General features: G+C 45.6%; 1 protein-coding gene across 9 annotated transcripts in view; it reads right to left on the reverse strand.

Moving 5' to 3' along the window:
- Positions 1 to 12242, reverse strand: part of CADM1 (cell adhesion molecule 1) — a 537468-nt gene that overhangs the window by 42431 nt on the left and 482795 nt on the right. For 7 of the 9 annotated variants that reach the window (XM_060787006.2, XM_060787003.2, XM_060787000.2 and 4 more), the window contains one exon: positions 4794 to 4826. The exons of the other annotated variants lie outside the window; for them this stretch is intronic. In XM_060787006.2, the coding sequence (XP_060642989.2) occupies positions 4794 to 4826 (33 nt within the window). The remainder of the gene's footprint in view (positions 1 to 4793; positions 4827 to 12242) is intronic. 9 annotated transcript variants of the gene reach the window in all.

Consider the following 12242-nt stretch of genomic DNA (forward strand, 5'->3'; position numbering starts at 1 on the left):
GAACTGCTGACCTGAAGATCGGTGGGTTCAAATCCAGGGAGCAGGGTGAGCTCTCGTTTGTCACCTCTCTTTCTCTTTTGGGGATATGAGAGAAGCCTCCCACAGGTTAGTAACACATCTGGGCAATGTCCCCTGGGCAACATCCTTGTAGTCAGCCAATTTTCTCACACCAGAAGCTACTTGCAGTTTCTCAAGTCGCTCCTGACATTAATAATAATAATAATAATAATAATAATAATAATAATTGAAGCCTCCAATGACGCAATGGGTCAAACCCTTGTGCCAGCAGGACCGAAGACCAACAGGTCGGCAGTTTGAATCCGGGGACAGTGGGTTGAGCTCCCTCTGTCAGCTCCAGCTCCCATACGGGGACATGAGAGAAGCCTCCTACAAGGTTGGTAAAAACATCAAAACATCTGGGCAATGTCCGCTGGGCAATGTCCTTGCAGACAGCCAATTCTCTCACACCAGAAGTGACTTGCAGTTTCCTAAGTCACTCCTGACACTACTACTACTACTACTATTATTATTATGGATCACTTCCAAATTCCATCCAACTCTTGGACCAAACTTGTCCATATTAAGGTTCATGGAAGATATTGCCCAATTATCCAGGCCTCGCTTATACTTCCATTCAGACTAAAGTGGGATTCGTTTCCAACTAGCAAAGAGCTGCTTTTGTTTATATTAGGGATTCTTACATTTTGAATTGGACGCAGCAGATCTGAGCTGAAAAAAGCTCAAGACTTCATTCACGATGGAAAAACTAGGCAACTTAAATAGTTATTACTGGTGGTTTTCCCAGTTTTGAATATGTTTTTATGGATTTCGATTGAATTTTTAAAAATACTGATATTTAATTCTGTTTTAATATTTGCATATTGGTAGATTTCAAACTGTAATGAAATGTTTGTCACGGAAGCTGCTTTGAGTAGTCTCTTTCTGGAGAGAAGAAATTGAGTATAAGTGAACATTAATAATAATAATAATGCATAATTATAATAATTATCCTATGGCAACTGGGAAGGTTGTCGTCTTAAGAAATATGACTGAAATTCAATGCATATCCAACTGCACGACCTGACATTGTAATCTCTCCTGAGCTTGACATATTTGGAGATTATTGTTGTTGTTGTTATTATTATTATTATTATGTTTATTATGATGTTTATTTATATCCATCTTTTCTCTCCACAAGGAGACTCAGGTCTCTTCTACACTTCAGATCCACATTATCTGCTTTGAACTGGATTATATGAGTCTACACTGCCATGTAGCAGATAATCTTGATCCCAGGCTTTCTGTTTATCCCAGATTACCTGGCAGTATGGACTCCTATAATCCAGTTCAAAGTAGAAAACCTGGGATCAGCTCTTGGGATATAAGGCCTGCCTGGAAGGGCAATCAGGTCCACATTATCTGCTTAGAACTGGGTTATATGAGTCTACACAGCCACATAAAATCCAGATTATCTGCTTCAAACTGGATAATATGGCAGTGTAGACTCCTATAGTCCAGTTCAAAGCAGATAATCTGGATTATCCACTGTGACAATCTGGATTATATGATTGTGTAGAAGGGGGCCTGTGCTTCTTCCTTGCTAATGTGTGTCTTAGGGCCCTTCCACACAGCCATACAACCCAGAATATTAAGGCAGAAAATCCCACAATATCTGCTTTGAATTGGATAATCTGAGTCTACACTCAGAAAATGTGGGATTTTCTTCCTGGGATAGAGGGCTGTGTGGAAGGGCCCTTTCTCGTTCATTCTTGGCCAGCCTTCCAATAAGCCTTGAAGGCAACAAGGGTGCATTGCTCCAAACTATAGATGCATTCCCGGATATTTAAAGCCACCTCTTCAATATTTCATCAACATCTTGGTTAGTCTGGAAGTCTGGGTCACACTTGGGCAAACCGAGAGCCATCAAAGTGTTTTTTCCTTGCATGGTTGAAGGGATTTCAATGGGAACGTCTTGCTTTGGGCACGTTGCATTTCGAAGAACAGCCTTGGTGCAAAACAACTTGCACAGACGGTGTCCTTCTTGCACAGCCTTTCCAAAACAAGACGCCTTCCTTTGCTGGGTCATTTGCATCCCTCGGCTGGTCCACCTGCTCTTGCTCCCTCTCGCACCTGGGACTGTTTCCAAAGTGACACTTCTTCAGAGCGTTGCATCTACACTGTGGAACTGATGCAGTTTGAGACCCCGTGGCTCAATGCAATGTGATCCTGAGAGTCGAGGCTTGGTGAGGCAGAGAAGGCGCCAGACCTTGCCTTGCAAAACTACAACTCTCGTCATACCATACCAGCATCGAGCCATGGTAGTTCAAACGGTGCCAAACTGCATTAGGCCTACAGTGTGTACAAACAACGCAAATAGCTGGGTTGTTGTAGGTTTATTTCGGGCTGTATAGCCATGTTCTAGAGGCATTCTCTCCTGACGTTTTGCCTGCATCTATGGCAAGCATCCTCAGAGGTTGTGTTGTTTTGAGAGACCTCACAACCTCTGAGGATGCTTGCCATAGATCAGTGGTTCTCAACCTGTGGGTCCCCAGATGTTTTGGCCTTCAACTCCCAGAATTCCTAACAGCTGGTAAACCAGCTGGGATTTCTGGGGGTTGTAGGCCAAAACACCTGGGGGACCCAAAAGTTGAGAACCATTGCTATAGATGCAGGTGAAACGTCAGGAGAGAATGCCTCTAGAACAGTGGTTCTCAACCTGGGGTCCCCAGATGTTTTTGGCCTTCAACTCCCAGAAATCCTAACAGCTGGGATTCCTGGGAGTTGTAGTCCAAAACACCTGGGGACCCACAGGTTGAGAACCACTGTCATAGATGCAGGTGAAACGTCAGGAGAGAATGCCTCTAGAACAGTGGTTCTCAACCTGTGGGTCTCCAGGTGTTTTGGCCTACAACTCCCAGAAATCCCAGCCAGTTTACCAGCTGTTAGGATTTCTGGGAGTTGAAGGCCAAAAACATCTGGGGACCCCAGGTTGAGAACCACTGCTCTAGAACATGGCCATACAGCCCAAAAAAACCTACATCAACCCAGTGATTCTGGCCATGAAAGCCATCGACAATACAACACAAAAAAACTGTTAATAATACATTAATGGCAGGTAGTTAAGTTTCTATCTACTGACCCACACATTTGTTTACAACGTGTGATGGGACTAATTGGTAAATTTTAGGGATATTTGAAAAATAGATGGACAAATAGAACAAGAGATTGTGAGATTGGACAATGAGCTGACCGACAGTGGAGTTTGAATGTGGAATAGAAGACTGTATGGACTTGCAATGCCAAGTCTTAAGATATGTTAATAGGACAATGCAATGTTCAGAATCCTTTCAAAGCCTGGAAATGTTACAGCTTGGAGAGTGGATTAACCTACTTGATCTGCGATTCTGTCCAACTTGTCTCATCACATTGGACCATGGGCTGACCCACAATGGAGTTTGAATGTGGAATAGAAGACTGTATGGACGTGCAATGCCATATCTTAAGATATGTTAATAGGACAATGCAACTTTCCAAATCCAAGGCGAAGCATCCTTTCCAAGACTGGGAATGTTACAGCTTGCAGAGTGGATTGACCCACTTGATCTGCGGTTCTGTCCAACTTGTATCATCACATTGGACCATGGGCTGACCCATAACAGAGTTTGAATGTGGAATAGAAGACTGTATGGACTTGCAATGCCATAGTTTTATTGTGTCTTGGTGTATTGTTTTATTGCTTGTTGTTTAATATTGCTTTAACTGTTTTTAATTTGCTTTAGGCTGTGTATTGTTGTGTTTTTAGGCCTTGGCCTTTGGAAGCCGCATCGAGTCCTTTGGGAGATGCTAGCGGGATACAAATAAAGATAACAATAATAATAATAATAATAATAATAATAATAATAATAATAATAATAGCTTAAGATATGTTAATAGGGCAATGCAACTTTCTGAATCAAAGGTGAGGCATCCTTTCCAAGACTGGATATGTTACAGCTTGGAGAGCGGATTAACCCACTTGATCTGCAATTCTGCCCAACTTGTATCATTACATTGGATGATGAGCTGACCCACAATTGAGTTTGAATGTGGAATAGAAGACTGTATGGACTTGCAATGCCATATCTCAAGATATGTTAATAGGGCAATGCAACTTTCTGAATCAAAGGTGAGGCATCCTTTCCAAGACTAGGAATGTTACAGCTTGCAGAGTGGATGAACCCACTTGATCTACGATTCTGTCCAACTTGTATCATCACATTGGACCATGGGCTGACCCACAATGGAGTTTGAATGTGGAATAGAAGACTGTACGGATTGCAATGCCGTATCTCAAGATACGTTAATAGGACAATGCAACTTTCTTAATCAAAGGCAAAGCATCCTTTCCAAGACTGGGAATGTTACAGCTTGGAGAGTGGATTAACCCACTTGATCTACGATTCTGTCCAACTTGTATCATCACATTGATCCATGGGATGACCCACAATTGTGTTTGAATGTGGAATAGAACACTGTACAGATTGCAATGCCGTATCTTAGATATGTAAATAGGAGGAGGCAACTTTCAGAATCCTTTCAAAGCCTGGAAATGTTATGGCTTGCAGGCTGGATCAGCCCACTTGATCTGCGATTCTGCCCAAACTTGTATCACTATTATTGTTGTTGTTGTTCCATGCCCACCCCACCCCAAATCCTGCGTGGTTTCTCCCCCCAAAGGCTTGCGTTGCCACTCAGCTCTGCTCTTGCTGCTGCTGAGAGAGAGAAAAAGGTAAGAACAGGAATGCAATACCAACCGTGAACCGCCGGTTCTGTCTCCGCCGTTGTGTCTACACACGGGAACAGAGGATTTTGGAGGGAAGGAAGAGACAGGAGGGACGGCATGCAAAAAAAGGGAAATGGAAAAAAAATGGAAACAGATAATATATGAGCAAGCCTTCAAAGAACAATTGCGTGACAAGCAATAATAATAATAATAATAATAATAATAATAATAATAATAATAAAAATGAAAGGCAAAAAGCATTTGAAGTGAGTTGCACTGTTTGTAAAGAGACATGCCTTTGAGCTTATTTACAAAGCCGTGAGCCTGGAAAAGGGGGAGCAGGGGTCCAAAGGGAGAAAAGGGCCCCCCGCTTGCTTGGGTTCGGGGTTCTTTTGCTTCTGTTCTTTCTGCCAACAGTGTTGTTGTTTTGTGGAGCGTTAGGGAGACATGCAAAGTGGGGAGGAAACGCCGGAGCGGTAAAGCTCTTGCAAGGAGAGAAAAAGCGCTCCGGACAATGGAGACAATCACACAACGCTGTCACGGCGTTGCAACTCCGTTTCTCATCCTATGGCTGCTTCCCACGGAATCCTGGGATTTGCAGTGTAGGGAGGGATCTTTAACATTCCCCTTGATCTTACTAAACTGCAAATCCCAGGATGTCGTGGGAGGCGGCCATAGCAGCGCTTCGACAGCGTCGTGTGATAATCTCCCCAGAAAGCAGAGTGCAGCCCAGGAAAAAGCTTTCATCCATTCAGACATTGCCTTTGCCAAATGCACACCCCCCTTTGCTTGCTATGCTTTCGAGGCATAGCCTTGGCTACCCGGCTTCCTCATGCAAAGGACGCCCGCGGATGCAACCCAGCCTTTTGCATCCGGCTTTGTCCGAGAAAGCACCCATGCCAGGTCGACTTGGGGTGAATGTCCCCGGAGCAGCAGCGGCATTCACGGGTTTGCAGGGAAAGGAGCGATGCCTTGCCTTTGGCAAGCCATGCAGAGTGCGGAAAGCGGGGGAAAGAGAGACAGAGACACCCCATCTTTGCAAAGAAACCCGCTCTGCTCTCCGCAAAGATTCCCATTTCGAGGCGGCGGTGGTTCGATTCCAAAGAGCATTTCTGGGGATCCCTGTTGCTAGGAATGCGGCTCGTAAAACAAAACAGCCCGGCTGTTCTGGGGATGTTTTACAGCAAATGAAAAGAGTGGGAGCCTCAAGGGCTGATGGGTTGCTAAACCTACTTCCAGCTGGAGGCTGGGATTTGTCTGATGGCGCCAAACCTGGGAAAAGGCCCGGGCGGTCTTCTATCTTGCGTCCCGTGAGCAAAGGAGACGTCCTTTTCCATCTCTGGACTTGGAGCCCTCATCCTGCACCGTCTGTGGGGTTCGTTCCCCAAAAGAATATCTCTGGAGGCATCTTGGACTTCCACTTGGGTTCTCCTTGGCTTTATGTAAACAGATAGCCATGTTTCCCATACAGACCAACTCAACCTTTTCTGATTTAGATAATCATGTAAGAATCCTTGTACAATCATGCCTGGATCTGGGCAGAGAGGCAATGGCCTGCCATCCTATTACAGCAGGAGACTAGGAACGTCTGCAGCTCCATCCCAGTAGATGCCCATAGTCTACTGTTATAGGACTGGGATGTATCTATGTTAACTCTGTCCCCAGGCATGACATCCAAGTACTCAGCAAGGAACACCAAAGAGGAGCCATTTTTGTGGCATCCGGGGACCTCATCACATTAGGATATACTCCGTTCACGAGGCTCTTTGGACACGATTCTGAAGGGATCGTATCACATGACTTTTGTCCCATTCTGTCAGTAATCCGTCTGTGAAACGTTGCAGAAACAGAAGTAATAGCACAGAGGATTCTAATCGTGTTTTTCAAATTTTGATATGATTCCGAGGCAGTTTCCGAAATCTGCAAAATCTGAACACATTTCGTCGGCTCAAATCTTGCAAGTTCGGTCGTTCGGGACTTCCAGGCTGTGTCACTGCGCAAGATTAGAAAAATAAAATTGCAAAAACGTGTCCCAGGATGGCATGTAAACAGATTGGGAGGAGCCAGCCTTCCATGGGATCAAAGCGCAATATTTCCAAAATGGAAGAGAATTGGGTGTGATGGGGGTGAGTGCGCATCCCGATGGAATGCAGTGTCCGTCCAGTCCTAAAAAGATACAGGATGCATACTGATAGGAACGGAGTATCTCCCAATGTGAGGTCCCGGGAATCACGTTCTTGGCACCAGAATGTCCCTAGGAGGGCATTCTGGAACCTTTTTGCTCCTTTTAAAGCGCCAGGATAATTTTCTTTAGTGACAGGAAGCCACTTCAGACCTGAAAATGTTGCCTCCAAAGTCCCAAAATGCCTCCACATTTTCATTGTTTACAAAACTCCAACAGCTGCCCCAAAGCAACGGTTTGAAGCCACTTGGTTGGGAAGGCATTATGGTATTTCCGAAGATCCACGGGCTTCAAGGGAAGGCCTGGTTGGCCTGGGTTTAGATCAGCATAGGCAATGTTTCAATGAACGAAGGCAGACCTGTATGCAAGGCTCTGGGACAAGCAATTCAGCCAACCAACTATCCTAGGACTTGAGCCTTTATGGTAACCGAAGACCACTCCATGGAGTCGATTGCTCCATTTGGTTCTCCATATCCAACGAGGGCCTAATATTCCACTTAAGAGGGAGGAAGGAATGCTCTCCTTTAGAGACTGAACCACGGAAGAGTGCATGTTTACCTTTCCAGAGCAAAGGACCAGACACAACAAGTCAATACACGTATATTACCCACATGGGGAGAAATGCACAATACTTACAGACGGGGAGAGGACAATAGAAATAGGCACTTGTATCATGTTTTTTACAATATCAGTTCACCTCTGGCATTTCTCACCCTCCGTTTCAACACAGACCAACTAGTAGGCCCAAGTGTACCCTATGCTTGGAGTTTGGCCAACACTGTGGTCCTGAAGAAGTTAAGAGGGAGATTTGGGATGGGGTGGGCTCACTCTTAACCCCAAGGAGAGCTTCATTCATGTTGATATAGGTTCAATATGGGGGTGGCACCATTAAACACTCCGGACATTACATTGTAACAACTCCTGCAATTTCATCTTGCTTTCCCCACCAAATGATCAACTGATTTGGGGTTTTCCTTTTTTGGGGGTGGGTGGGTGGGAAGAGCTTTGCACGCTTCCGCTTTGAGAAGGCAATTCTTGCGGACCGCCAACTTCTGTTCACGTGCTGGAAAAAGAGGATTAGTCAAGGAAAATGGTTCTGGGTGGACAGTGCAGCTCGCTTTTCCCATTCCGGGACAGAGATCAGCAGGGAACGGACAAAAAAAGAAAAGAAACCAAACAAAATGGAACGCAAAGTTCTCAAGCAAGTTAAGGGCGAAACGGATATTCAGCGTCAAACAACACCATGTTGGCTGCAGCTGGAATGGCAAAGTTATGATTAGCAGATGGGCTGGATGGTCGCGGCAGGAAACAAAGCAGTTATGGGTTAAAAGGGCCCAAGTCCAACCCAGATTCCCCCCATGGATTAGCAGAGGCCAGGTCTTGGAGAAGAGTGGGTTGGGTTGCATTTTGGGTGGGAAACCCCTTTAAGGCACTTTTACAGTGATGCCCTGGGAAGAATGGCTTCGTTTGCAGAAGGCAACAAGGACACTCAGAATAATCCCTGCCCCGTAATTCCGCAAAGAGGACCAACCGGTGCCCACGTGTCTAAGGCTTCCAAGGAAGAGATATTACAGAGTTCATCAACAAGAAAGTGATCCAAAACAGGAGAAAGAAAAGGGAGGGAAAGTCCGTTCTATAGCACTAAGGGCACAAAGATGATATACAAACATAGAATGACCCAACGCTGCTCTGTGCAAAGTAGCAGCACTAAACAAAATTTATTAGGCACGGAAGAGTGTTCCAACCACCCGTTCCATCTAACACTCTCCACAGATCAATACTTAATGCTCAAAAGACCAAATATATTGCCTCCATCAAGGTGCAGAAGATGCTATGGATGGAGGGGGAGAAGAAGAGGGAGTTGGACACTGTCCACAACTTTGGATGTCGCCTATTTCAACGCAAGTGAAACTTCCTAGCAAGGGGAAAAGGCAATGGAGAGAATGGTCCAAACTCAAGGGATTTTCCCAGGAAGCCTTCTCAAGGACCTTCTGGAAGCCAAGGCATTCAAGATACAGTGGCATGGAGCCCTCAGCCTTCTTCCTGGAAAAACCACATTGACTTTCCTTAGTGACTGATGTGCAACTTGGACAGGAGACTTTGTCCTCTTGGAACTGAACACTTCAATCAAGGGATGATCTGTCATGGGATCATCAGTCAATCAAGGGATCATCTGCATACCCATGTTGTAGGAGTCCAAAACACGTGGAGGGAGGGCCCAAGTTGGCCCATGCCTTTGTCATGTTGGAACTGAACACTTCAATCAAGGGAATGTTGGGAGTTGACGTCCAAAATACCTGCAGGACCCAATATACCAACACAATGCTGGCCTGAATCAATGCATCAATACCCGTGCATGCATACAACACGCAACCCACATTCTGCAAGACAGCTGGCCAACACTCGGTTGAAACAGCCGCGTTCCAACTCCTCCGTGGCGCCTCCTAATCTCTTCAGATGGCTCCTCTCCAACACAAAACTGTGTGCTGAGTGAGAAGGACCAAGGGTTTTAAAAGCTAATCCGTAAAATGAGTCCGTCGTTTCCAACAGAAACGGTCTCCATCGAGGAGAACAGAAAAACCCAAGGACGTGATTAAAATAAACCAATCCGAACTCCCCAACCCAAAACACTGAATGTTGCTCTGCAAAGTTGAGCCTCTGCCATGAGCTACTGTCAGTCTAGAGATGCTAAATAATACACAGTCAAGAATAATAATGTTGGGTGTTGCCTTCTGCACCAAACACCTTTGCGTATTGATCACCTACCTGGGTCGTGCCGTCCACCAGAAGAGAAAATGGGCTGGAAGAGACCTCATTCTGGAGCTGAAGGGTTTAACCCGGGTCATGGCCAACTTGGGCCTTACTTCCAGGTGTTTTGGACTTCAACTCCCACCATTCCTAACAGCCTCAGGCCCCTTCCTTTTCCCACTCAGCCGCTTAAGCCTGGAAAAAGAAGGAGCCTGAGGCTGTTAGGAATGGTGGGAGTTGAAGTCCAAAACACGTGTAGGGCCTGAGTTGGCCCATGCCTCTGTCCTCTTGGAACCAAACACTTCAATCAAGGGATCATCTGTCATGCGATCATCAGTCAATCGAGGGATCATCGGCATACCCACATTGTGGGATTCCAAAACACCTGGAGGGAGGGCCCAAGTTGGCCCATGCCTTTGTCATGTTGGAACTGGACACTTCAATCAAGGGAATGGTGGGAGTTGAAGTCCAAAATACCTGCAGGACTCAAGTTGGCCCACACTTTTCTCCTCTTGGAACTGGACACTTCAATCAAGGGATCATCTCTCAAGGGATCATCAGTCAATCAAGGGATCATCTGCATACCCATGTTGTGGGAGTCCAAAACACCTGGAGGGAGGGCCCAAGTTGGCCCATGCCTTTGTCCTGTTGGAACTGGACACTATAATCATGGGATCATCCCTCAAGAGATCATCACTCAATCAAGGGATCATCTGCATACCCACGTTGTGGGAGTCCAAAACACCTGGAGGGAGGGCCCAAGTTGGCCCATGCCTTTGTCCTGTTGGAACTGGACACTTCAATCAAGGGAATGGTAGGAGTTGAGGTCCAAAATACCTGCAGGACCCAAGTAGGCCCATGCCTTTGTCCTCTTGGAACTGGACACTTTAATCAAGGGATCATTTATCAAGGGATCATCAGTCAATCAAAGGATCAGCTGCATACCCACGTTGTGGGAGCCCAAAAGACCTGGATGGCCAAAGTTGGCCTATGCCTTTGTCCTGTTGGAACTGGACACTTCAATCAAGGGATCATCTGTCAATCAAGGGATCATTTGCATACCCACGTTGTGGGAGATGTAGTCCAAAACACCTGGAGGGAAGGCCCAAGGTTGTCCACGCCTGGTTTAATTCTAAGGCTCTTTAACCTTCCAGATGTATCTCAGATGTTTAGTAATGGGGAATGGGGGGAAACTGCCTGCATTTCAAAACTTTTATGGGGTTTCAGAAAGCAAAATAGGGTCAACACCTCACCGACCCAACGTTGTCCTATCCGTACTCCATTTCATTCAAATGGAGCACCAGAATGAAGCATAGGACAAAGGAGACCCAGAAAGAGGTTGGAGAAAAAAGGAGGACTTCCTAAGTCGCCCCAAAGGAGTGGCAAGGGCTCGAATCCTGCTCTGCTGTCACTGCGCTTTGAAAAGCATCATTTCCGAGAGCAGCCTTCGGAAGGAAGTGTTCTGCCGAGCGGCCGGTTCATACGGCACCCACGAGATCCCTTCATTTGCAGACCAGATGTTTCCCAAAAACAATCTGGGTCCGTTTAGGGGCTTTGTGTTGCATGCAAAATTATTTTCCGAAGCGTGGCGCTGCATATTGGGCTGAGATTTAATGCTTCGCTCCACACAGCAATCTCTCTCTCTCTCTCTCCAGGCTTTCCTCTCCATTTAGACCGGAAATGCCCCTTGCAAGGAGCGTCATGGAAAACACACTCTTTGCACACTGCCAATGCAATGGATTGCATGGCAACCGTGTCTCCCTACCAAGTCCAAATGTGTTGCAGAATGAATGGTTTGGGTGAGCAAGAGAGCCCGTCTGAGGCACCTGCAATGCTAAAACAGAGCTCTATTGGGATATATATGGGCTCAGTTCTACCTGTAGAGCAAGCAAGAAGAGCCGCAAGCAATTTAGACTGGAGACCCTTTGGGATGACCTTTTTAGGACCCTCCAGAAAGACCAGGTTAACCAGAACTCAAGCAACCGGCAACCCCCTCCCCGCAACAAATTAGAATCACAGAATCTTAGACTTGGAAGAGACCACAAGGACTTCAGCCCAATTCGTAAACTTAGATAAAAATCAAAATAATATCAAATTTAACCCTCAATTAAATAAAATTACGGGCTGTTCTTCTAATGCAGTAAAACTGGGTTACATGAAGTTAAATTTGCCTTAATTTGCTTTTAATGGCTGCATTTCAATATCAACACAGAGTACATATGATTTGGTATAGAATGGCATCTAGTATTAGTTAGGCATACTTCATGATTTTTAGCATTTGCCGCTTTGAGTCTCCTCTGGGCGAGAAGAAGCGGGATATGAATATCACTACGAATACTATTCTTAATAGTCAGTCTCAAGCAACCAGAAACGACATGCATCTCGCACCCACCCCATGGGTTCTGGTTAACTGATAGCTTACTGTACTAAGAAAGAAACCAGAACAAAACCCAAGTCAGGAGAATCCCCCGGGCCGGATGGCTACTAGCTATTAGAGGTGTGCAAAATTTTGGACACAATTCGTAAGTCGCATTAATTTCAACTAAATTT

Source organism: Anolis sagrei, chromosome 7 (genome assembly GCF_037176765.1).
Source record: "Anolis sagrei isolate rAnoSag1 chromosome 7, rAnoSag1.mat, whole genome shotgun sequence".
Lineage (NCBI taxonomy): Eukaryota > Metazoa > Chordata > Lepidosauria > Squamata > Dactyloidae > Anolis > Anolis sagrei.